The sequence below is a fragment of the Lissotriton helveticus genome, chromosome 8, assembly GCF_964261635.1.
Source record: "Lissotriton helveticus chromosome 8, aLisHel1.1, whole genome shotgun sequence".
NCBI classification, from domain to species: Eukaryota; Metazoa; Chordata; class Amphibia; order Caudata; family Salamandridae; genus Lissotriton; species Lissotriton helveticus.
The window spans coordinates 1151135263-1151162128 of record NC_136069.1 but is presented as its reverse complement, the minus strand read 5'-3'; the positions used below and the strand labels follow the sequence as shown (position 1 = coordinate 1151162128).

Sequence of the window (26866 nt, the reverse complement as noted above, 5' to 3'; positions counted from 1 at the left end):
GATCTGGGTTAAATCCATCATTCTTTGGCTCAAAAGAATGATAGAATTAACCCAGATCTTTTGACAGGGGAGAATGTTTGCATTGCCAGCATTCCGTCCATCATTTGTTTGCTGTAACACTTTTTGCCCTAAGTGGGATGGGTATGCCAAGCCGTGGGTCCCTTGCTCACTGTGCCACTGGATTCAGGGAGGACCTGGCCTGGCAGTTCGGTATGGACTGTTCCCATGGGGCATATGGTCAAGACTGATTTACATATGGCTGGGTCCAAACTGGGGTGGCGTAGTGGGCAAAAGAACGACGGATTTAACCCAGATCTTTTGACCGGGGGAGAATGTTTGCATTGTCAGCATTCGTTCATCATTTGTTTGCTGTAACACTCTTAACCACCATTGCATGGGATTCCCCCTCCTTAGTGGCCACTGTAGGTGGAGAGAGCGTTTCAGTGTCTGGGGAAGTATCCAGACCACTGGCTACCCCAAGTTCCCCATACCAGTCCATAGTCTCCTCAGAGACATCCTGGTTCTCTAATGGGTCTCCAGACTCCTCCCATTCCTCTCCTGAGCCCAGCACATTCACAAAGAGGGTTCTGTCGATGTCGGAATCATCGTTGCTCAATGCCGTTCTGGCTCCGTGTCATCAGGATGAGGACGGGGCTTGCGCCACCGACGGGTATCGGCGACGTCGCAGGCACCAACTTCATGTTCGACGCCAGGGAAGGTAGCGTTGGCATGACCGGCATCACACAGGATCAGGGATCGGATCCCTGAGGTCTGCCTGGCACCATGGCTGAAGTAGACAGCGTCGAACCCAATGGGGCCCCATCCAACCCCGCGGGGCCCAAGGGCTCACCAATGGGATCAATCCACTCAAATAGCGGTGCATGGCCACATAAAAATCTTTACTTTGAGTGGGAGTCGCTCCAGCTCCTGGTAAGGGAGGGAGGCACAAAGTCGATTCAGGCTTCAGCTCTGCAGAACCGTGCCTAGAGCGTCAGTGCTCCTTACCTCTCTCGAGGACAGACGCCAGTTGAGGTGAAGTCGAAGTCCGCTTGGACTTCTACTTCTTTATGTGCCTCTTACCTGAGTGTCCAGATGAACTCAAATGGGCGGAAGAGGACTTAGGGCTCCTTAAGCGGTCCTGCAACCTCTTCTTCTTCGAACAGGACAGTGACCTCCTCGGAGTCTCTCTTAACGGTGTTGACTGCCGGGCCGCGAGCAACTTCATCGCCCGATCCCTCAATGTCTTCGGAGGCATCGCCCGACAGTCTGAACATGAATCGTGGTCGCGTTCAAGACACCACAGACATATGCGGTGGGGATTGGTAACTGATATCATGCAGAAACAAGTCCCGCATGGTTTAAAACCTGTCTTCCTACCAGACATCCCTCGCACACGATGTCATACTAATAATGTCAACAAAAGTTGAAAAAAAAGCTTGCCAAAAAGCAGCAGAGGGATAGTGCTTCCCAGATCGGCGCTTAACTGGCGCAGAAAGAAAAGGACTATGTAGGCACCACAACGTCATAGCTGACGCCACCGATGTCACGCGGATCCGAATAGAGCCATCCAACGTTGCGTGCAAGGGGTATTGCTCAGCAAAAGTTTCCGGATTCAGCCTGACGCCTGGGAAATTCAAAGGTAGGGGAGAGGATGTTGCCTTACGGTTAGAGTGGTTGACCTCAAAGCTGGTGTATCGGGTTCTAGTCTCGGCAACGATGCTCAACATCCTGTGCTTCTGGCCAAATCACTTAATCGCCCGTGCCTAAAAAAATGAATGTGTTCTTCTGTAACGAAACAGGTGCTCATGTAAAGCGCTCTGATACCTAATGTCTCGGGTCTAGTTTGCGCAATATAAAATTCTTTTAAAAAAAAGTAAGGAATCTGCCGCTAGAAATCTCTATCAGATAGATCTTTTTGTGGACAAGTACGAGAGTGTGAGCGAAAAGGTGTGTCTTGTAACCACGATTCATGAGAGCTCTGGGAGGGTTTTGCTCTGGGGTTTCTAATCATTGGTTTCTCCGTTTGTGAGTAAGAGAGCGAGTGAGACACTATAGCACTAAGGTGGTAGGAAGGCTTAGCCCTATACGGCAAGATCCCATAATCCTGCGCATAGTTCTGTGTATGTGCAGAATCCCTGCAACAAATTAAAAAAAATATATATATATATATATGTATATATATATGTATCAAAGCTCACGTGTAAAAACACACTGCACTCTCGGGGTTTTTCAGTCCAAAGATTTATTAATCACGAGGACCCGTTTCGGCGTGTCTGCCTTCTTCCAGCTCGTTTTGTTAGTGCAGGCAGGTCAGCGAGGAGGTGCTTTAAACGGCAGGGATGCATTCCCATTGGTATAGTCACCATGGGCCTGGTCTGTACAGAGCCACCCGATCAGCATCCATTGCGTAATAGGAGCAAAAGTACAAGCACTCCACACGCCAGCAAGAGGATAAATGGAAAACCACAGAAGGCGCTGGAAAAAATAGAATGTATAAAGGCCGGTATTACTCCAAAAATTGTCTGAAAAGATGAAACAAGGCCAGAAGTTAAAAAAAATGTGCAAGGCCTTCAGTATCAGACGCATTAAAGATTTTATGAATCAGTTCCCCAAAATGTAGTGGGAGATTCATATTCAGCAGTGACTGAATTTCACTAGATGTTCTAAGCAGCTGCAATTCCAAGATCTCTCGAGCAGAAGTGAGTGCGACTTCTTGTTGAAACAATAGCGCTTCGAGTCCACTTAGTTGATTGAAGTCTGTTTTCAAAGTGGGAATGGAAGGCCACAGCGAACTATCTACAATCCCATGCAGGGGAGGAAAAATAACATTGCTGCAGCAAGTAACTCTTTCGGAAATCGTTACTATATATGGAATCCCTGCCCGTTACCCAAGCGGTTATGGTTATTTAGGATAGATTTACTACTGTTTGAAAGCAATGTGAGCAGGGGAATTATTGAGGGAACTGGTTTTCATTTTAGCAAACAGCCCAAATTGGGCGCTGACATGTTGCAAGCGCTGTAAAGCTGGACTTGTGTACACACTACTGCATGTCCTACTGTAGAATCACAGTCCTCCCTTGTCAGAAAAACCTCCTTATCCTCACATAGACAGCGAAACGCAAACGGTAAAGTCCACATTTTGTGTAGAAAGGTACTACCCAGGGGTTCAAAATAAATCCTCTGATAGGATGCTTCATCTATGCACTAAATTGAAAGAGGGAAATGGGCAAAGAAATAACCCCATGTATTAACCAGACCGAGGAATCGGTCTCTACTATTTAAAATGGTAGTTGTTCTAACTTCTCAATATGTAACAAGGTATATGTGGATGTTGTTTCACAGATGATAATGATGACTGTCCCAACCACTGTTGACACAGTTTACCCACAGAGTATGTAGTAACTGTATGTGTTTGTGGAAAGCGAGGGTCAGGTCTACTCAGCATAAACCCCCTATTGAATTTGAAAAACGCAACTGGCAAGCATTAGTACTGAGCAGCCAAACTAACCATCACAAGGGAGTAATAGTGTACAAAATAAAGGTACTATTGCTGACCATACTATTTAAGTCCTCCAGAGAATAATTTGTATATGGCTGCCAGTCGTCATAAGCCGCCAATAATGGGAATGAAGGAGAATTAAAATTGTTGGCAGTAGACAAACTAAAACATGTAGTTCGCTACACAGTCTGATTCAGGAACAACCGCTGTGACGGTATCAAACATGCACGATGAAATGATTCAGTTCTTTGCACCTGCCAATTTTTGGTACCTCATATTGATTTCAAATCAATCGTGTCTTTCCAATCATTAAAACCTTTCAAGAACAAATCGGTTATGAAAGTTGAAGAATATACCAATTTAGTATGGGTCACCCTGAATTTCGTGTGTGTTTGTGCACTCACCTCAATTTATAATAATAGGATCTCGGGTCAGATAGATTATAGCCAGAAAAGTAGACAAACTTATTTTTCTGTGTCTGCAAACTACCTTGAAATGGGGAAGGACAGTTTTCCCATTGCGAATAATTGACCTGATTACGGACTGTGTTTGACTTATGTAAAAAATGATGACCATAATGTTGGAAACAGAATAAATCAGCAGAATTGACAGAATTCAAATACAAATCCTCAGTTTCAAAAGCAGAGTAGTATTTTAAATCTGAAAATAACGAATGTACGTCATTAACATCCCAATTGTCGGAATGCAGTCCAGGTGTGATGACATCACCTAATGAGCCCCAAAATACGTATGGCATGCGAGTCGACTCTGTCTGGCTGTATATTTCATACTGAACTTTATCCCAAACAATGCCATCTACTACTGCCGCAGCAGAAATATTAATGCATGATTGATCCGTTTTCATTATATGAGATGAGCTGAGTGGGGCCAAAACACCATCAACCAAATGCACATCAGAGTGTTGAGGCAAATATTGACCACATTTTCAAAAGGAAAAAGACAGTTGAAAATCCAATACACATGAAGAGAAATGCCATTATAAGAACCATCCAAATGTAGGTCCAAGGAGGAATCAGATATGTTCTGCAAAACCAAGAAACTAAAATGAAAAATCAACTGGGGGGTTCCTCCACAGTAGAATTCGATTAAGAGGACGATGAAGTTAAAGAAAAGTTGTCTCTGTCAATAAAATAACCAACAGTTCCCAGTCGATACAAAGGTTGTCTATCAGCATCAAAAGATGATTGGAGCGTACATGTAGGAATGTCCACAGTAAGCTCCATAGGCAGCGAGACTTGATTTCAGGGTGTAGTCGTTGAAGCGGATGACAAAACAGGCAGCACATCAATAGAGGTTTCCACTTCACTCTCCTGGTGTACGGTAGTCACTGACGAGGACCTCACAGGAAGTGAAACATCTCTCCGCGGGACGGGTTTAGGCGTACTATTCAGTATCGGCTAAATGGTGCAACTTGACTTGTTCAATGGAAATGTAGCAATTTTCCTTGCGTTCAGGTAGTGAAGGCAAAATCACTGTACGGGTGCCCTTTAATCCAAGAACAGGGACTGGTGAACGATTGGAGGCATCAAATTCTTTTTTGTACTCTATCTTCTTCCGGACCAGATCTCCAACTTTAGGAAGCCACCCTGTAACTGGGATCAGCACCGCTGTGTCTTCGGACAAGTGCAACTCAGCTTTAGCAAAAGTGTCTCGAGCATTTTGTAGGTCCTGTAACATAGCACAATGGTTATCTACGTCAAATGTTTTGGCAGCCACCACAACGTCTAGACCATCAAGGTCTGGCACAAACATTCTGATGCCAAAGAGAATTTTGTGTGGGGTCTGCCCACCCAGAGATCTTCTCGGGAGATCATTTAGTGCATGTTGAACCCCATATAAATGAGCCAGCCAACCTCTGCCAGTACCTAAGACTAGCTGTTAAAGATTGCTTTAAGTCACGGTTCGTTCGCTCCACTATAGAATTGCCCTCAGGCCTGTATGGAGACAAAAATTGCAATAGCACCCCTAGCAACCTCATTGCATCCTTCTAAGCCTTAGAGGCAAACACCGGACCCTGGTCAGAATGGAAGCTACCACATGAAAATGTCCCGATAAAGGCACGCAAATCTCTAATGATATTTTGAGCGTCAGCAATAGGTGCCGTCCAAACCCAAAAAACACTAGTGCACGATCCACTGCAACGAGAATATGTTTATAGGCAATATCGGATGTCAAAGGACCACAGTGATCAAGGTAAATACATCCAAATGGTTGATTCGAGATGTATAGCTGCGTGTGAGGTGTACGTGCAACCGTGAATGGGCTAATCTGTTGACAAATGTCACAAGAAAGTACACAATTACGAGTCTGTCTATACAGACCACGCCACCAATAATGCTGCTGCAAAACAGACACCGTTGCGGAAACTCCAGCATGTGCAGGTGCCATGCCTTCATGTGAGGCAACGATTAACGGAAGCCTGCGGTTCTCGTTGGGAATCAGCTGATCCCTAACCAACAGAATGGATGCGAAGAGAACTTGTTCCGGTGACAAATAAGAATACTTTGAAGGGAAACCTTGTGGGAACGCCATCCCATCCCTTGTGCCAGCTATAGCTGCCAAGATGTAATTATCAAATTTAGTCATGGATCTTCTGCTGATACTGAACACGCGGAAACTGCATATTTGGCTGCCTCATCAACCAAAGAATTACAAACAGCATGTGCTCCCACACGCTGATGTCCATGAGTATGTATAACATGTGTAAGCTGCAAGCTTTCTTTAAGAGCTGCCACTCGAACCCAAAGCGTTTTATGCTTGACTGTGCTACATTTAGAGTCCCGATAATCATTTTGAGACCAAAAGAATAGATTGTCATTAAAGGATTGTACACAATGAAAAGAAGTGCACACTATAAGTGTAGGTACGTCTGGATCAGGGAACTCGAGAGCCAATACTAAAGCCTGCAGCTCAGCCAACTGAGCAGTCACCAAGAGACTATTTGTGGACTAAGGAAGACTTAAACTCACCGTCAACAATAGAGCCCACCACAATAGCACAAGTGGCAGAGTAAGCAAGTTTGAACCAACCCGCCGATCCTTAGGTATAAACTATACACTTGTACTAGTCAAGTGGAAGCAAAAACTGTGGCGCAGGATGAACCTGGTCGTACTGTAAAAGCGCCTGCAAGGATGGGTCAAAGATAAAGGTAACATCAGCCGATCTCAATGAACTCGTCCATTGAATCCAATACGGGTGTAAGGTTTTAGATTTTGGTGAGCTCGCCTTTGTGACTGCTTCTAGGGTAGGCTAAGGCAATACCATAAGAATGCATTTCACCTGAGCCAAAGAGTGTTCCTTCAGGGGAAAACCGAATCTCCGCTAATGTATACAAAATCCGATTTATAGGCTATGGGGACAGTATCGTTGCCATTGAAAGTCAGGTACGTGAAACCCACTGTACCAGGTACAATTTGGATGACCAAGTTAGTCGTGTTGTCATGAGGTAACAAGAAGTTAACAAGAAGTTAACAAGAAGTTGGTCGCAAGCAGATCAGACTGCAAAGGTCTAGGAATTTCTGTATGATAGGGAAGCCAGCTGAAAGACGAAAAAGAGGGATGTATCAACGCGTTAGGCAGTTTGATATGCTGAGCATAATCAGGAATGTAGGTTCATTATTAAGTTTGTATCTCAAAAACAGAACCTCTGAGTAGGCGATGTGAGACTTAGCAAAATGTAATTTGTACCCTAAGTCTGCAAAGGACAATATGATGCGGTCCACATGCACCAGATGTGGTATCAATTCGTCATCCGTCAAATAAATGTCACCGACGTAGGAAAAAGCATCAGGATCTTTGTTGTCTAAAAGTGACACAGCATGCACAGCAAACGAACCAGGGTTTTTCTTTTAGTCTGTGGGTAATCTTGTAAATCTTTTCTGATTGCCGACTGCAGTAAATGCTCTCAGGAGCCAAATTGTGACTGTAAAATCCGTTGGACATGTCTAAAGTTGTTCTTTAAAAAAAAGTTAGGCAATGGTATTTATTAACGCAGAGCTGTGGGTGTTCTGTACGAAAAACATACGAACAAGACAGTTCAAATTTCTATAATCAAAAACAATACAATATGAACCGTCCGGTTTCAATATCGGAGAAAGAGGATTATTCATCAACAAAACACAGGGCCCTGATATTCCAACTGGGCCAAAATGTCACTAACGGACACTATTGCCTCTCGTTTGATCAGATATTGTGCCTGAGACTGTGGCATTGATCGCAAAGGTATCTCATGTGCCAGCAAATCTCTATGCCAGCCCACTTGATGGCGATACACAGCCAGCGTTAGGGCTAAAGCGCATTCCGATGCATAAGTCTGTTTAGTCTCTTCAGAGACGTAACCAGAAAAGCTCGGAAGGATCACGTCTTCACCTCGAGAAGAAGCCAAAACAAATGGAGGAGGCCAATCCGCCTCCGCCAACAACATGTTGTATGAGGAGGTAAGGTTATCCCAAAAAATACCCTTAATTGTACGTTGTACATCACCTTCAATTTGGAGGACTATCTCATAAAGTCTATCGGGGTGCAACTCTTGTATCAGCTGTTTCCACTGTAATAAATGTGTCAGTTGCTCTCGCCTCCAGACAAGGATGGAGGACCTCCTGTACTATGGTAACTTCCGCTGCGTTGTCGAGGAGTGTCACAGCCCATCTCCAATCGAGGAGCATGGTTCTCACTGTCTGAGGCATACTGCGCTGTTATAGCAGCAACCTTTTTCTTTTGAAATGGGGCATGAAATGGCACTTGTCCTTCCGGTTTGGCCTTTACATCAAACTGGCGTGGTAGATTACCTTGTCTAAGACATTGATGCTCCCCTCTACCGATGATTCCTGCAAATAATGAGAACGAGGAACCTGAAACCTCTCTGGTGTCTTAAGCTTAGAGCAGTCACGCAAATCATACCTACACTCAGAAGCATCAGGTGTCAGTGAAGCAGCACGCAAACCTTGCTTCTGCTGTTGTTGTGATTTATTCTTGTTCCAATTCTTTTTAGGAAAGAATGGACACCCCTCTTTTTCAGGAGTTTTTTTTTTCTGTGGCTGAGTAAAAGGTTTAGTCCCTAAATTATTATGCCCTAATGCTTTATACACCGTAGCGATAATCTTGGGCAATTTACGTTGTTTATCAATGTTTGCTAATGCCTCAAGATGCTGACTCAATTGTAAACTAACCGCTTCTCCTTTTATATTGGCTAGTATCATATCAGAGACTATAGGGAATACCCCAACTAGTCTCATCCCCAACTCCAGGATGGCCTCCGCCCGTGTTCCTCTTGAACTTTCTTAAGAACTGTCAGAAGCACTGTAATGGAGGGGGTGCCAAAGCATAGAGAATACAGCGCCACAAACACCTTCCCCCGGGTGGTGCAATCAGCTAAATTGGGAATAAGACCTTTTGGTAAACTCATTGAAAGGATCCTGTGTTTATCCAAAGGAGAAGTATTGGGAAATACAGGATTCAGTTGCTCAAATTGCTCAGCTAACTAGAACAGCAAATCATACCTATTTTGAGGCCACTTTCCCATCACTGAATTAATTATGATGGGGCTAATTGCCATGCCTCCATGTCCTGGTTGCTGAGGAGGTGCTCCAGCTGGAGCCACCTGGATCATGTGAGAAATGTATTGTACCAAGCGTCTGTGAATATGAATTAAAGATTCATGCAATTCTCGCAGCTCTGCATATGAAACACCACGGTAATTTGGGTGTGGTGTAAAACCCACCAAAACGGGCCATGTGGCCCCATCGACCGATAAAGGGCATAAAAGGACCACTGTCACAGGGTGAGGTAGGGCGCCATTAAACCAGATGCTGTGTTCCCAAGCTGAGAACGGAACTTCAAGTGACCGTTAAGGTGTATAATGTCGGGGAACCGTGGCATGTTCATATTCATGAAAGAGATTATCATTCCCATCCACCGCCAGGAACTTAACCCAAGAATAAAAAACCTTGAAGCGAAAAGCAGCGTTTGCTTCAACCACAAAGATAATGGTTGCTCCCTCAACCAGGACTCCATGTTGAGTCAAATGTGCAGTTAGTGCTGCGCGAATATGAACAGCAATAGCAATAGCTATTATCGAAACAGAGTGGAAAAGAAGGAAAACGGTAGCACAACACTGGGTATTAAAGAAGAAAAACAAAACCTTTTAAAATCCAAGCTTGAAAAACCTAGAATCTCTAATATAGGAGGAAAATCCCTTGCACCATGGACGTCGCCGGTAAATGGTGAGAGGGTTTTGTGGACAAGCCCAAGCGCTACTCAGGGGTCTCACGAATAAGTACCAGACCAAACTTTGGTGGCACCATCTTGCAGGGATTCCGCACATACACAGGACTATGCGCAGCATTTAGGGACCACTGCATATAGGGGCTAAGCCTTGCTACTGCCTCAGTGTCCACAAGCCCAGGACCGACTAGGTATAGTGTCTCACTCGCTCTACTACTCACAAACGGAGAAACCAATGATTAGACACCCTAGAACCAAAAACTCCTGGATCTCTTAGGAATCGCGGTTACAAGACACACCTTTTCACTCACACTCTCATACTTGTCCACAATAAGGTCTGACAGAGACACGAAGATAGTTTAAAATATTTATTTTAACTAACATGCTCTAAAATGCAGTATACGTGCCACAACCAGCAGCAAAATGCATAATATCAATACAGTTAGCATTGCAGCAAGGTCATATCATAAAGGGAGATGTCATTTTATAAAGACAGTAGATAAAGGATATAAGGCCTAACCACCCTTCCCTGGGTAAGCAGAAGTATTATTATATATTAGAAGATCTCTGGGCTTTGTCAGCAGACCTCATACGTCAGGCCATAGATCTTATTTCAACATCACAGATGCATGTTGCTCTTCTTACTGGAAAAGGTACCTCTCCAAGTATGTGTTACCTAGACATGCATCCTCATAATATCAAAGTACGAGCTTCCAGCAAAAACAGCTGCATTGGAATGTTTTGTCTAAGTGCTAGGGCCTGACCAGAACAGAATAACAAGAGTCATGGGCCGATTCACAGAACTAATCTGAGACAAAAGCCTACATTTACTACATATGGTATTCAGAGAATGCTCTTACGACTGCGCTTACGACTACTAACTTTACGTCCGCACTCTGGCTGGAATTCTCGCACCTAGAGCAGAAATTCAGCACCCGAAGCGAAATTTCCACACCCGCAGCGGAAATCCCGCTCCTTGACCGGAACACCATCCTGGCCGGTTGAGCATTTTGCTCAATGCTAATCACCTGTCCAAGTGCCTACCATCCCCACCATGCATTAGATGTAGTCAAATAACATCAGATTGTGAGTATTCCGGCCTGGAAGCAGAGATTCCGGCCTGAGTGTGGAAATTTCTGCACAATTGTGGGATTTCTGCTCCGGGTGCGGAAATTCCAGCCCGAGTGCGGATGTAAAGTTAGTAGTCATAAGTGCATTCTGTGAATACCATAAGTAGTAAGTTTAGGATTTTGTCTCAAATTAGTTCTGTGAATTGGCTCCTCAGTGTTTATTGACCTTGATCACAATGTTCAGACTAAACTTCAGGAACAGACAGAGAACGAGCACAGCAGAGAGTTCTCATATGAAAGGCATAAACAGAGCTTTGTAAAAATAAGGACATGTAGTGTCGTGCGCAAAAGCAGTATCATGGCTACTGGGCTCATGCTAACTTAACGAGGTCGACAATGACTCTAGTGACCGACCACATGACAAGCTATATTAAATTAATAAAAGGTAAAACAAAGGAAAAACTTTGCTGCCTAAACATAGAAGGTATAGACTTCCAATAAATAAGTTAATAATGTATTATAGCAATGGATTGCAAAATTGAAATGGTATAGTGCATAGAGTATCACTGTACTAATTCTCCAGCATAGCAGCCAAGTTTCAGCCACCTAGAAACAGTAAGAGAATGATGCACTAAGCAGAATACTATATAAACATGGCAGCTCAGAAACCATCACATTGGAGGGCAATCTTGGAGTGGGACTGTGTAAAGTTTACCACTGTTGTACAAGTTAAAGATGGCTAATGTGTTCTATTTAAATGCGGCAGACATCTGGCAAGAGTACACTACAGAAAAAAGGCTAACAAACTAAATAAAAACAGAGATAAATGAAAGAAGGCTATTAAAGGGGGAAATGGAAAGCCAAAGTACCTCCTACCCCCTCCCAGTCCTAACACTGAAGCATACACATGTTCAGGGAGCTGTGCATGTAATCAGGCGAAATGGCATCAATGACCGGGCAATAGAGTCAATGCCTGAAGAGGACTGACTCACTGCTCTATGGAGAGTCTTCTTCTTCAGGGTATGTCAGAAGAGATAAATAACCAACTGCAAAGCTCTTGACTACTCCAGCAATTTTTGAGATTCTATGTTACAAAGAACCTGTCTACAGGCTTTAACACAGTGTAAGAAAAATCCACCCTTAAAGGCCAACTGTCTCTCAAGAAATTAGTCAGGCCTATAGAATTTGTTACAACATTTCATTATAAATGCATCGGACCTACAGCACCTGACATACCTTTCCCAATGAACCACTAAGGTATACAACCTGTATCTTTGGCTTGTCACCATGCCCAAATCAAGCTTACTGTGTTTGGTCCAACCTTCCATACAAGACACCAATCAGGCATAAATTAACAAAAACTACAAATATGCACAAAATTACAGTTGGCAACACAATATACATCCCCTTTTAAGAGGACCGAATAAGGTTTATCATAGTGCAAACCTTTTAACACCTTTAGGGTTAGTCAGAGTTGGTGACCAATACCAAACCCATGCCTACTATGGTAATCTATGGGGTTACATGTAAAAAGAATACCAGCCGACAGGCTTTAACATAGTTCAATAACAATCTGCCCTTAAATGCCTGATGCCTTTAACAGCTTTCCATAATAAATATGTCAGTCCTACTGCTTTGCAATAGGTAAAGGTCTATAGCTAGTTAGGTCGAATTATTGACAAAATACTCTAGGTACTCAACAAAGAAGCAACCACATATTGAAATCAAACAAGTCATCAAAAATACACAATTATTTCTATAAAAATATATATCATTTTATTATTGTTATGATTTGTTTTGGAAATCACATATTTTCTCTTTTTTTATATTTATAAGAATTCATATAAAAAATTACCTATACCTTGTGAATTCCCATAGCAGCCCAGGTTAACACCAGAACCTGGGCTGCTATGGGAATTCACAAGAGCATACTATCAAGCCCATTATCGCCGCTTTAGCAGCAGTTTCCTGCCGCTAAAGCGGCGATAATTTTATCGCCGTTCTTGATAATATGCCCCATAATATATGCATGATTCCTTAACACAGGTAACTATGTACATGGAGGCTGTAGCACACTCAAAGAAAGTCACATTCCATTCTTCATGGTGCTAAATTAGATGTTTAAAAAAAGAAAAAGTTAAAGACACTAGAAAGAAGAGAATCAAAAAACGAACTTTTAGGACAATAGTAGTAGGCTGTAAATTACCTAAACTCAATTATAACTTTTATGATCCTTCAAACATACCTTTTTTATTTATGATAGGATGAAGGGAATGTCGGTAACAAAGTACAATGTCGATCTTGAACAATTTGTATGTTGCTACAGCGATAAGAATGACAAAGGCAAGTGCCACGAAGCTTGCGATCAAATGAGTCTTCAAGTCTAGAGCTGTGGGCAAAGGACAAGGCAACATGGTCAATGGAACAACTACTCTGTTAAAAAAAGAAACATTTTTTAAACAATACATCTCAAATCATGATTTCTAACTTGCAAGACAGAGTGTTTGTAATGAGAAGGTAAATAAATGAAGATTACCTTGAAAAAGCAATAACGCAGATACTGCAAGTGTTTAGGAACAAAAGTATTTACCGTTTAACACTTATTTGTTTTGCGTATTATCATTTTCTGAGTGCATGTATGGCCAAAGTGTGAAATGGGGACCGGGAGCCATTATTGACACAGTAAACCAAAGCTATTTGTTTGCTGGTTACTCTTTCCTGGCTGCGACTGATGTTACAATACACTAGTTCACCATTTGATGATGGTCTTGTGGTCTTAGCGGAAGCTCCTTTGAAAAGATCCATTGAAAGGCCATCAAACACAGTTGTTACCAACTTAAGACACACTCTTATGGGCAAGATCTGTAAATGATAAACACTATATCCATGAACCGATGCGCTTTGGGTGGCTCCATTCCATTTGAGCAGCTTCATGGGCTACGCAGAGAAACTCATACTTTGCATTTCCACTATTTACCCATTGTATGGTTGAAATAAATCAAAGGTTATTGAGAGGATGGCACACAAGTGAGAAAAATTGCTTATTTACAGGTTGGCATACAAGCAAGACAAAGGAACAATTTACTACTTTTATTAAACCTGTCAATTCCAATATCAAATTCACCAGGAGCAATATTCAAGCACAATCATATCTCCCTTTTCTGGGTGTACTACATAGCATTCACCTACATCTCAGGAAAGTCAGATTCATGTACAGTAAGCACTTAGAATTGGCCTTGTGCTAACACCCGTGTCTGCTACTTTGAGTACAGTGAGTTTCTTTTGGCCACCCCCTATCTCAAGTCCCCATGCGGAATTAACTCCAATGTGCCCAACTTCAGTCTCCACAGTGGGGCATTGGGGCAAGGTCACTGTGGGTTTTCTTTTTTTGCTTTACTTTTTTTTAAGTGTGAGAATCCACAATGGCACACTGGATCAACAGTTTCAGCTGGATTCTTGCACTCAAAGAATATAACAGGATTCAAGACCTAAAACATGCTAAAACATGAGGATTTACAGAACTGTAGTTCAGCTAATAGAGCCATGAATCATCTGGTGAACATTTTTTTGGAGGGATAGTAACTGCCCTCTAAGACACCCACCACATCCTCTCAGGGGTCAGAGGAAGAGCCCAAGGCCCCTTTATCTTTCCCTGCATTATGTTTTACAGATACTCTCAAACTCCTTGCATCACATAAGTACAGCAGCAACAAACATTTTCAGTTAAATGACTAATCAGAATGTGATTATCTGCAAATCCCACACTGAACAAAAGGAAAGAATGTTTCATCCTCCAATTAGATTCTTTATTTTTCAAATATATTATCCTCGGATTCTTTGCAGGTTCCGAACCAGATATTTAACTTTCAAGCAATCTGTAAGTTGCGCCTTTGACATCTACCGGACTCCGTTTTGTAACCCAAATATCTCAAAAACTACCAACTGCATTTAACACTGAATCACAAACAGTTTGTATTTTGAGAATTTTTTCTAGTTTGATGTAAGGTTTGTTTCAATGGTATAAAGATTTTAAGGAGGCACCCTTCAATGAAAAGGGAATGGGTCTCGTACAGACAAAAAACAAAGGTTTCCCTTTTCCTGGTTATTGTGGACCGATAAAACTGGAAATGGCCAGTCTTATATGTCAGTTCTAAGTCACACTAATATGAGGCACCCACAGTAGATAACAAATTTACACATAGACTGCTAGACACACTTGTACTTATTTCATGCAACTATCTTATTTCAAAATGATAAGAGGTAATTGAGTACCAGAGTCATATTAAAATTCATACATTTATTTAGCTTGAGTTGTATTTAGCAAAAAACACATTTATACAATTTAAACAATTTTCACAGTTTCATTAAAAACAACATTTAAATATGTGAGATACAATGCAATTAAAAACATGAACATGAAAGCACAGGAATTGTCGACGCGGCGTTTCGGTGAACTGGCTTGAACACCTTCTTCAGGACTATGCTTTATACAGGTTAAAAATTTCTAAGTAAAGGATAAAAAAGAGTATTTTAATTAAACATTCTAGCATCCAAAAACCTCACATAATAGTTGCCCTATCTCCATTTTGCTAATGGCTGATTAATTTATACTATTGGTTTGACACATTTTACAAATACAGCAATTGTGTGAAATTCTACTATTTGTTACTCCGTGGTACCTCATATTGCACTAATGATCTCCCTGTTATTAACTTCAAAGGGGGTTCATTAAGCATCACTATTGCCTGTTGGTCCAAATTTTATGCAGGACTCTCAGTATCATCATCCCTTTTAAGTTATAAGGGGGCCTGTAGTCTTACTAAGAGATTCTTGAATTACTCTGCTGTTGCATACTTTATCATTTTAACGTATCACTCACTTATTATTTGTTTGTATTGGAAGGATTCATGGTCTTGTTCCTATTCCAATTGGTGATTAAGCACCCTATAAAAGAAATTTATAGCTCTCAGTCTGGACGGTACAAGTTATATTGGCATTACTCGAATCAGACTCGCAGCTCAGTACTAACCTTATTGTTTAAGAGCGGATAAGTTCTATTACTCAAACTGTAGTAGTAGTATTTAGTCCAAGGATGATTTTCAATTTCTTCCTACGGACTTTGTGCTAGGATTCTGTGGGTATAATATGATTTTTTGTAAGTATTTTAGTTTATTCCCATTGTTTCTGATTGAGGTTTGTTGACTATAGGCTCTTACCTTAAGTTAAAACCCTATGGATCCCTGGTAGGACGGGTGTACGTATTTGCTGAGTTTAAGAGCTAGAAAAAACAAGGGACAGGACTGTTTTATTGTTCAGTTCTCCAAGCCCAATTTTTTTTAAAAAAACCATTAAGTTGCTCTATTTTTTACCTTTGGCTTCTATTTGTTACTTTCATCAGTATTCTTGTTGGGTTCTGCTCCCTGGTAGAGTTTCTTTTCTTTTTCAGGGGATTTCTTAAAGAGAACAAGATATATCACTTCTATATTGTTCTAAGGTTTATTTCTAAATATAAAACTATCTTCTTCTTGATTTTTCTTACCTTGGATAACTGCAGACCCGCATCCACTCCGTCCTCTGCTGAGATCGTGACTGAGAGTGAGGTCTCGGGTTGCTGTTTATTTATACCATTCTTAATTGGTTAATTAGTTCTGATTTGCCGCCAAAAACGGGGTTGATCGGAGTTGCTTCAAAGGTATACATCGAGCCTGTCGGCCATCTTGTAGTGTGTTATTTTGATAGTGAGTTGCACTATTTCTCACTGGTGACTAAAGTTTGCTGGCTATTCAGCGGTGGGGTTATACTCGAATTGCATGTCTATTTATGTTATGTATAAAACCACATTTGTCAGTGGTCTTCGTCATTTACGATGGTTTACAACACATTCGTTTTTAAATATCGGTATCCGTTCTGTTACTTTAGTGAGAGTCTGATTTAAAACATACTGTCTATTGACACTCATTTGTTTGCAATAAATTTATTTGTTTTGTACAGGGCCGAGTACCGCTGGCTTGGTCACGTGTTGCCGGTCCTGGTGCCAGGATCTCTCATATTAATACCGCGCTTCGCTGTTCGTGACCGCGTCGGCCATCTTGGAGTGAAGTGCCCTTCAGTAATTAGACTGTATACATATGGCCCATTACCTCTTTATGGGTTTATTCTATATATATCCGTGATCTCATTTTGTTAATTTTTCTTTCTAGTTTATGGCTGTTTCTTTAATGTAATTTAAAAAGAGTACTGTTATCGGTATATCCGCCGTGAAACAACCGATTTCTATTGAGCAGATTAGTTAAGTACTTGTGTTCCTAGGAAGGAGTACCACTCTTTAGTTGGAGTGTTTACATGTATCCTATTGCTTTTTGGGATTTATTAGCAAAAGGGATTTTATGTGTTTCTTCGTGAGAACCCATACATGTGTTTTTCCTTCTTGTTATTAACTGTCTCTTATTGAGGTTCGGAACGAGCAGTATTACAGTGATAGTTATACTGGCCTGACGACAAAAAAAGCCCTTTCGTGTTGTCATTTTGCCTTTCTATATTTGAGACAGTGGATTCTGTTACATTATTTCATTGAGTTATAGGATTCTTTCCCATTCCTCCCTATTGTTTAATCCACTCTTGAATGTCTCAAATTTAGACATGTAGAACTGCTCTCTCTTTTTTCGTTTACTGTCTAAATCTCCTCCTCTCTTATTTAGGGTCACCGCTTCCAGTATGCACCATCTGATGTCTTTTTCCTTATGTTGGGCACTGATCCAATGTTCCACCAAAGGTGCATTGGACCGTTTGGTCCTGATCGCTGACCTATGTTCATTAAGGCGCACTCTGACTTCTCTGGAGGTCTCACCAACATATGCTAGTTTACAGGGGCATTGTACCATGTAAATTACACTCTTGGTTTTACAATTCACAAGTTTCTGAATTTTATGGGTCACACCTTGATATTCAATAGTGGTTCCTTTAATAATTTGGTTACAATTTTGGCAGGATCCACATGGAAAATTCCCCACAATGTTCTGGCCATCTATTGTTGCTTTCTTATTCATTTTCTCTTTGTACGTATGAACCAAACAGTTTCTAATTGTTCTATTGCGTCTAAACGCAAAAATTGTTTGTTTCAATTCCATTTAGTAGTTTTGACTGTAGGAGAGAGCAAACATTTTTGTTCCCTGTACCTTTGTTTCGCCCCATTTCATGCTCAACCTGTTTTTGCCGCTGGATAGATCTGGCCTTAACCTGTTGTGCCAAACTTAATTGAATGCATAATTGTGTGCCACAATATTTATGCAGAATCATCAAACAGTGTCAATATTATTGTCAAAACAATCAGTAACAAAACCAATAGGCCTGGCATTGGTGTGCTGGTGCAAGGGTTGTTTTTATGTTTTTAGATTTGTTTATTGCAAGCATATACTACAAAATAAAAAGAAGGATACTGACCTATATGCTTACAAAACAAGCATTTGCAATGCAATCGTCTCGCCTTTGGGACCTTTTAAGTATTTAACGATACAACTCATTATCACAATTGCATCCTGAAATATTTAGAACAACCATTTGTACCTCTAAGAAAGCACACTTCAGTGTGTAAAAAAAAGCTATGAAAGCATATTGATGCTGCCTCTGCAGCACTGTGCAGTAACAGACACCAATGGTACCATTGTATTTTTGTGCAAAAAAGTGCTACCAAGCCCCCATTCTAAAGACGGGGCCAAAGACAATAAATATGACACCTGCAGATCTACTGTAAAATTGTGGCAAAAACCCTACACCACATTTTCAGAACCTACATTTGGTATGGTGATGAAGGAATTAAGTATTTATTGTTTAATTCGGTTTCATTATGTAAAGTGTTTACACAAGATAAAATCCAATACAATTTTACAGAGAAAGTTATGATTCAATAGATAATAGATCACACAATTTCCCATGCTGCCACTGAGCTTTGAAAGACCAAAACACGTTAGACACGTCAGAAAGACATAATCTCATTGTACAAATATTCAAGGTCAGATTACATATGATGGTTAAATCAGAAAATGGAATCAGCTTGGAATTGCTATTCAACTAAGCTAAGTTGGCATTAAGTTTCGATCAAGTAAATGTTCACTAAATGAACAAACTGATCCTTGAACAAGTTCCATGAGTTTTCCATTTACTCAAAAAAGCACTGCAGCCCTGGGCATGATGTGAGGAAATACAAAATAAATACTCAAGGATAGCCTAACATGTCTTGATCCCATGGAAAACCAGGACCTAGCAGGATACCTCATAGCAGACAAGAAGCAGCATTTAACACTTAAAGTAGCAACTTTTTTTAATAAAGCATCCTTAAGCTCCACGAAATACTTAAGTCTATAAAGGGTTCCTTAAGTAAGTCATGAGTGGCCGAAGAAATAGCAAAATTATGGCCTAGAGCAGGGGTCTCCAAACCGGTCCTGGAGGGCCGGATCCATGCCAGATTTTTTAAATAACTAGATGTATTTCAATGGGGATATCCAAAAAATCTGGCATGGATTCGGCCCTCCAGGACCGGTTTTGAGACCCCTGGCCTAGAGAGACGCAAACAGGTCGTTCAGGTGCAGGGCATTCTGTATAAATTTCCTTCCACTTCAGAACTCTCTGATTTGCCTCTCTCTGCATGCCATGTATCGTTCCTACATCCTGAACTACAATTTTAGCCACAGTCGCTATATGCGGAAATTAAAACTAAAACTAAAAAGAAACGCTATTCATTCTGGTCCTACATGCTGCTTGGCATGCATATATTACAGCAGAGTAAACAGGCGCAACAGCTAGGTTTAACATTCTTCAAATATGCGCATCGGTCGCTAAGATTGGATCATGGAGGTAAGGACGGGGACGCAGGGCACATCTGCAAGAGCAGTGCTGCATCTTTAAGCTAGGTGAGTTCTTTCAGACTCCTCCTTAGGTTTTAATTCTAGTCATTATAGCAGAGCCGTGTGCTGAAAGTTTCCAGTTATCTAGACAGTTAATACAAGCAACTTTAAAGGAAGTGAAATAAGACTACATCTCCCAGAATTCACTGATTTCAGAAATCAAATGAAAACCAAAACTGGAACTGTGATGCCCTGTGGACACCAGTCAATCTGTCAACTCTTCGCATCCTGCGTATGGGACTATCCAGAGTATCCCATCTATACAGTGTCTCTCATACAGGCTACAACGGGGTCTCATCTGCATGCTGCTTGGCCAGCTCAGCAATGTCTTCTGGTTGAAGAAGTAGGATTTCAAGCTCACCCACGTGTGCAGCAGCTGAATGACCACCGCCAGGACTGCCAGCTCCAGTGCTGCCCGTAGTGCCCTTGAGCTTAGTACAGCTATGCTGCAGCCGGAGAGGACCTTGGGGTGCAATGCTCCACCTGCAGCACGCGCTGACTCCCTGCTCATGGCGCAGACCGCACACGCCCTGGCGCGAGAGGGGAAGAGTGGCACAGAACAGGGGCTCTGCGTACACGTGCACTGCTGGACACAGGCAGCCTGGAGATCGGAGGAAAGTCTAGCACGCATAGATTACGAGCCACCTCCTCCTGCCTGTCATGGAGGATGGGCCAGCCAGTGTAGCTGAAGCAAGTGCCATCTTGGAAGCCCAGTACTTCTAGTTAGTCTCCTTAAATGTGAGGATAAAAGCAATGATTTCCTCTCCCTTTCCCCATATATAAGCGCCTATAAGTAAATAGTAACAAAATGTCCAACTCTACAAACAATGCCTGCACCCTGTTTAATCTGATATTAATATGGCATGCTAATCATCGACTCTTAAAAAAAACAATATGACATTTAACTTTTTAGATCTGATTATTTGTAGCCTTACTAAAAGAATGTATGATTCAATTTAAAATACCGGAAGGATTTTTGGTGGCCATTTTAGATTGGGTTTAACTTGCCTGGGTTCGGAGAAGTTGTCACTAAAGTATAATTCGTCTTCCTAGTTTCAAAGAAAATAGTGCTCACAATCATATAACAAGTCACGAATGGGAGGGGGCGTGACAGAAGGCATCGGACTGTGGGAGGGGGGCAGAAGAAAGTAGTCTGTGCAGTAAAGGGGTCAGTAGCCATGGAAGGACACAAATGACGACATGGCCATCAGGAGGAGGGACTAACGCCTACAACCAATCGGAAGGCAGCATTTAGGGCACAAGCCAATAAAAAAGATGGGAGGAGAGTGGGCGTAGCTTCCATGAAGCTTCCACACTACACTGAATATTGCAAGCCTCGCAAAGCGAGCAGATCATGCGCTGCAACGCTAGGTTCGACCTTAAAAAATATAAAATTTAAAAAACAGATGTGCTGTTTTACTAATGTTAAAATAAAAACTTTCATTTTTGCTATGCATTTTACCAGCATTGTATGCTGGTGACAAATAAGATATTATCACACAATTAAGCACTTAAATTGCAGGCATGCGGAATGTAAGACTGTTACATAAATACTTTATAACAGCAACCTTAACAAGCATTTGGGAAGCCAACAGGTCAGGCCTCAACACGATCTTTTATATAGCAATATTGAATGCATGTACATTTTTTAAAAAAAGAATGAGAGTGAATGTGTTGTTTTAGGATTCACGTGTAATGTTGTTTGCTCCAGTATAGGGTTTGGAAATTATAGTGGAGTCAATATATACTCCATACATTTTTAAGGAACCTCTGGTCAGCATTCTTCCACCATTGGCATGAGACATTATTAAACACGTTATGGATCATTCCACAGTAGCTTATATTCCCACATCTTTCTATCAGCTTAGATTTTGCCTTTTGCGGAATGCATGAGGAACTTTTTTATATGTGAATGGCAGACTTAGGCATTACACATTTAATTCTGTTTTTCATTTATGCACTTAAATAATTTTTTGTTTTGCACTGAAGCAGGAAAATACTTGCTTTTGCCATCAGCTGACACAGAGAAACGAGTCTCCAAATAACCCAAAAATGTTAAAGGCGGGTCCTCCTTTTACACGGGGTACCATGATGTTGTTCCTGGCAACCAAACTAGGACCAGGAATGCTGCAGTTACACTATACAACCTCCAGATGTCCTCAGAGGAGGACAGAATTACTTGAAAGCTGAAGTTGAGTTATATTTGAACTGACCAATGGTGAAAAGGTTGTTGATTGAGAGCCTCTAAATATGTATGTACTTTAGTATGATATTTTTGAAAAAGTATAAGGCTTGCAAGACAGCTAAAGCTTTCTTTAGGCCAGACCTAAAAAGGAGGCCAGAAATAAATCAACAACAAGACTGGCACATGAAGAGCAAGCAAAATAAATAGCTGTTTTAAAAAGATAATTTAGAAAGAGCTCTATAGAGAAAGTTAAAATGTTTAAGCAGCAGTGAACAACGCGCACAAGGGGGTAGTTACTCACAGTGAAGGCAGCCAATGGATAACCTGGGCTAATTCATTGCCACATGCTTTATAATGTGATGGGTAGAATAAAAATGTGACTGACAATTCATGCTACGGTGGGCAAAATGAAAATGTGAATGACAACTCAACAGACCAATGAAAGAAACCCACTGACCAAAAGAGACTCTATGTTTGGATATCATGCAAGAATTTGATTAAGAAAACAATAGTCTAGTGAGTCTGCTTAAGCGGGCTCTAAGGTCAGACTTAAAAAGACTTTCAAAGCTAAGTGAAACTAAACCAAACGAGTCGCAATGGCAGATTCTCCAACAATGGAATAATAGTTTAAGGGTGCAAGGCATTGCTTCTGATAGTACACTATGATGCAGAAACACTGTTAGGAAAGATACATAGGGCCTAGTGTTGTGGTGTAATATTATGTGTTAATAAACTATGGTACAGACAATGTAGTTTTAAGTGATGAAACACTTTTAGATAGCAATACTTTACAGGAATGTTGCTCTTTGTGATGTCACGCTATTATTTAACCATGCAGTGTATATGTGAAGTTGAATAGATAATGCACTATCTAATGATCTACGATTATAAAGGGATACTATGATGATGCTAGCGCAAAGCTTGGTGTGATGGTACGCTATGATGTGGTAACACTGTGAGGGTGTGAGGATACTGTGAACTTGTCAGCAGCATTTTACTTTCACTTGGTGCCTTGCATTGAGGAGTGGAAACTCCAGCTTGGAGTATGGAGTAGTGTTACCTGTTGAGACCACCTAGGTTTGCTCATCTTTGAATAAGCTCAAAGACAAGTCGGTGTGTGAATGGGAATTATAGTGGATGATGATATAGCAGCGCGAGGGCTGTGTTTTATTTATGTGCCTTACTAAGAAGTGATGTGGCCCCTAACCAGAAGGGTCGAACACTTAACTCTCTAATAGTAAGTCAGAGGATATGGTAGCGTTACGGTGTATTACACAGTACTACTGTGAGGGGGCAGCATTGCTCTAATGTAATATGATTTGAGGGACAATACTTGGCGTTCATGTGTACCAGAACTCTATTATTGCCAGAATGCAGGAATATTGATTGATGCCATAATATTAGACTGCCATTCTGCAGGGGTAGAGGGACAATGCTTGTGGGGATGATTTAATATTATGAAGTAAAACTGCAGTGGGTGAGGATGTTATATTTTGATGGTAAACTAGTGTGGAATAATTCAGTAAGAGGGCAGGCATCCTGTTCTGTGATGGTGTCATACTATGGAGTTATACCCAACTGCAGTGATGTTATGGGGTGTGATACTAATATTTTGTCATTTTGTAAGAATGAAAACATATTGCTTGGTGAGGGTAGAATGCTGTTGTTATTCTGTGAGAATGTAGGTTAATTGCTTCTTGTGATGGTACAACATTAAACAGTAATACTTCGAGGATGGAAGAATACTACTTTATCTAATGGTGCACTATGTTGCAGCATCACTGTGGTGTGGTGAGATACTGCTCTGAGCAATGGTATGAATTTATGAAGCAATACTGTGATGGTGACAGGACAGTGCTCCTTTGATGCCAAGCTACTCTGCAGGAACACTGTGAGGGTGGAGGTGCATTCCTGATGTCATAGTGCACTTCTATACAAAAATACTATGAGGCTAGAGTAGTACTGATTTATATGATGGTACACTATAATTCAGCAATACTGCAAAGATGGGACGATGTTGCTTTGCAATCTGTACACTATTATTTATGGATACTTTCTGGATGCAGAAGTATCGCTTCTTTGATTATTATACCATTATTCATTATCAATAAGTCTAGCGGAATATTGCTTAATATGGTATTGCACTATTTTGAGGTACTACAGATGGGGCATAACATATACTGTTCATTATGTTAGAACACTGCTATGCAGAAAGCTGCAAATGTTAATGCTGACTGACTGGTGAGCTAATACAGCACTAGGCAGTATTGTACAAGGCCACTGCATATTGTAATAGTACACGAGAATTTAGCGAAAAAGCTGAATAAGACTAAAGTCCTTCAATAGTCCATGAATGATGTGACAGAGTTCAGAAGTTTAAACTTACTTGGTCATCCTTCATATATACCACACAAAGAAATGCTCAACATCATTGCCAAGGCCAAACCATTCTCACATTTTCTAGAGGCCTCTAGGACAACACTTAGCCCTTCTAAAAGCAACCCTATGCACAGCGGTTAGACTGACCACTCACTAAAGAAAGTTTAATTAAACTTCCCAAATCCTATCACATTTAAATTACTCCCACTAAGGCAAGACAGATACATAAACTGAAATGCACTACCCATCAGATACTCAGGACCCAGAAAGATACTATGGGGCCCCAGGTACTCTCTGGGTCCCCATGGTATATTTTCTCAGAAAGTGGCCATTTCGGGGGAAAGCACCATCTTTGAAACACAACCAAACTATTTCTTGAAATCTCAACCATCAAGAAGGCGAGCGAGTATATCTATGCTACTCTGGGAGTGCACCTAGCATCTGACACTCCATAACACCAAATAGTGTGATAACTGTTTCCAATAACACCTCCAAATTAGAAGGTGCTCTTCCAGTTCTATCTTTTACTAGGAAAGGTTTAGGTTTTTGGCAATATGCATAGCTCCTCTCTACTACACTTACAAGTAGGTTTCCAAATAAGGTGGATTCATTTTCTAGGTGCATGCATTGCTTGTTTAACACCTTCTGAGTGATAAACTCTTCTTCTTTTACCTAAACAGATGTATACAAATATATACGTAGAGAGAGAAAGAATACTTACTGGCTAACTTTCCAATAAGGGCCTATATTACTATCAAAAGGTTCTGGGGAGGTTTGTAAACCAAAAGAAATGTACATTTTCCTTGCAGACAATCTGATCATGTTTAAAATGTTTGTTTTAAGCAACAATGTGCATTTGAGGTGTCATCAGTGATGTCATAAATAATCTCATCTAATTATTGTGTTTTTACATTTCGGTTCTTGGGGTCTCAGCTCACAAGTGCCTGGGGGGTTAAGGTGCCATTACCTTTCCCCCTTATACCTTATTTTCTAAACATTATCAGGACAAGGAGACAGAGTCCCAAAGTTTAGTAATGGTAGTAGTATTGTTCTCAGGGTTGTGGCCAGTCAATCAGATCGCTGGGTACGACCAGCAGCACCAAAGGGGTCAATGGAAGAAAAAGATATATTTTTACATTTTTGATATTGTGGAACTACCGTGGGACCAACCGTTTAGATACATCTACATTTTTAATCCCCTCAAGCCCACACAGATCACCTCTTTTAATGGAATTTCTCAAAAATTGCTGAACGGATTAACATCACATGAAAAAAGCATGCTTTCTGATTGAAGTTCTAACTTATTCCAAATTTGATACAATTCTGTTCAGAAGTTTTAGGTATCGGAAAGCAAAGTTTCCAATGGGACTTAACATTATAAACAAATATTTTGGGAACACCGCAGCCCCACCACCAACCCCTTTTCTTGACCCTCGCTTGATGGGTCAGTGTAAAACTTTCCAGGAAGGATCAGTGGTGGAATATTTTTTTTTACGTTTTGTTCAGATTTGTTAAGCAGCACCAAATTTCGTAGCAAAATAAATAACCTCTCTTTAACACCTTGAATGCTACAGCAATTCCCGCTGGGTGCTGATCTCTCTTACATCCCATTGTTCATGACGAGCTCAGCTCGTCATGAGCATGGAAGGGGTTAAATGGAAAGGCTGACCTAACTATAGACAGTGGTGACCTCTAGGGTTTACTTTGTAATATATATATATATATCTCAGACTTCTGGAATTATTTAATGAAAATCAGCTGGCACACCAGATGCCCAAGCAATGGCACAGCTAGGTTGCAATGGGCCCTATTGCAAGCAAATTAACTGGGCTCCCTCACGAGGTAGACAATTGTCTGTCAGATGCCTCAACCTCCTTTCACAGAATCTGTGTCTGCCATATCAAAATTCACTACCATTCTCTAACACACACTCACTGCATTTCTACAAGGGAAAGCCATACCCCTAAAAAACATTACCAAAGCCATTAGATTTGGTCCTTGCATGCACACTAAGACATAACATGCAGGGACCTCACACTCACACTGCTGCCCTCCTGTAAGCATATCCCCTCACACTGCACTCAAACAGGCATATGCCTCACTCTGAACTCACAGAGGCACAACCTTCAACCTGTAGAACAATTACCCTGCCCTCACAAAATAACATATACATCCTGCATTAACACAAACACATCCCTCACAATGCACTTACAAAACGTCGTAACTATCCTGCACTCATTCAAGCACACTTCTCACACACAGGCACACTGCTCAAGAGGAAGGAGCAGGGTTTGGACAAATGGTGGCATAGCAGACACAGGTTGAGTATCTGGTGCATTGGTCCATTAGTGTAATTCAATGCTCTTAAAGTAAGTTACACTAAAGCGTGAATGCCCTCTGAGCTTATCTAATCTTCCACAATTTACACTTGGATCAGCATTGCAGACTATGTGTGCCCGATCTTTGTGGACTTTTGCAGTGAATAGTCTTGGCATAACAAAAAAGTCCCACTTGCATTCTTAAAACAAGGTGGTGTTTTTTTTGTAGTGCACACATATGCTAAAATAAATAAAGTAAGAAATCAAGAAGA

General features: G+C 41.2%; 1 protein-coding gene across 1 annotated transcript in view; it reads right to left on the bottom strand.

Annotated features, from left to right (window-relative positions):
- LOC144773175 (interleukin-1 receptor type 1-like) overlaps positions 1–26866 on the bottom strand; it is a 319985-nt gene that overhangs the window by 8080 nt on the left and 285039 nt on the right. Inside the window, exon 8 of the mRNA XM_078658048.1 lies at positions 13058–13201. Within this exon, the coding sequence (XP_078514174.1) occupies positions 13058–13201 (144 nt within the window). The remainder of the gene's footprint in view (positions 1–13057; positions 13202–26866) is intronic.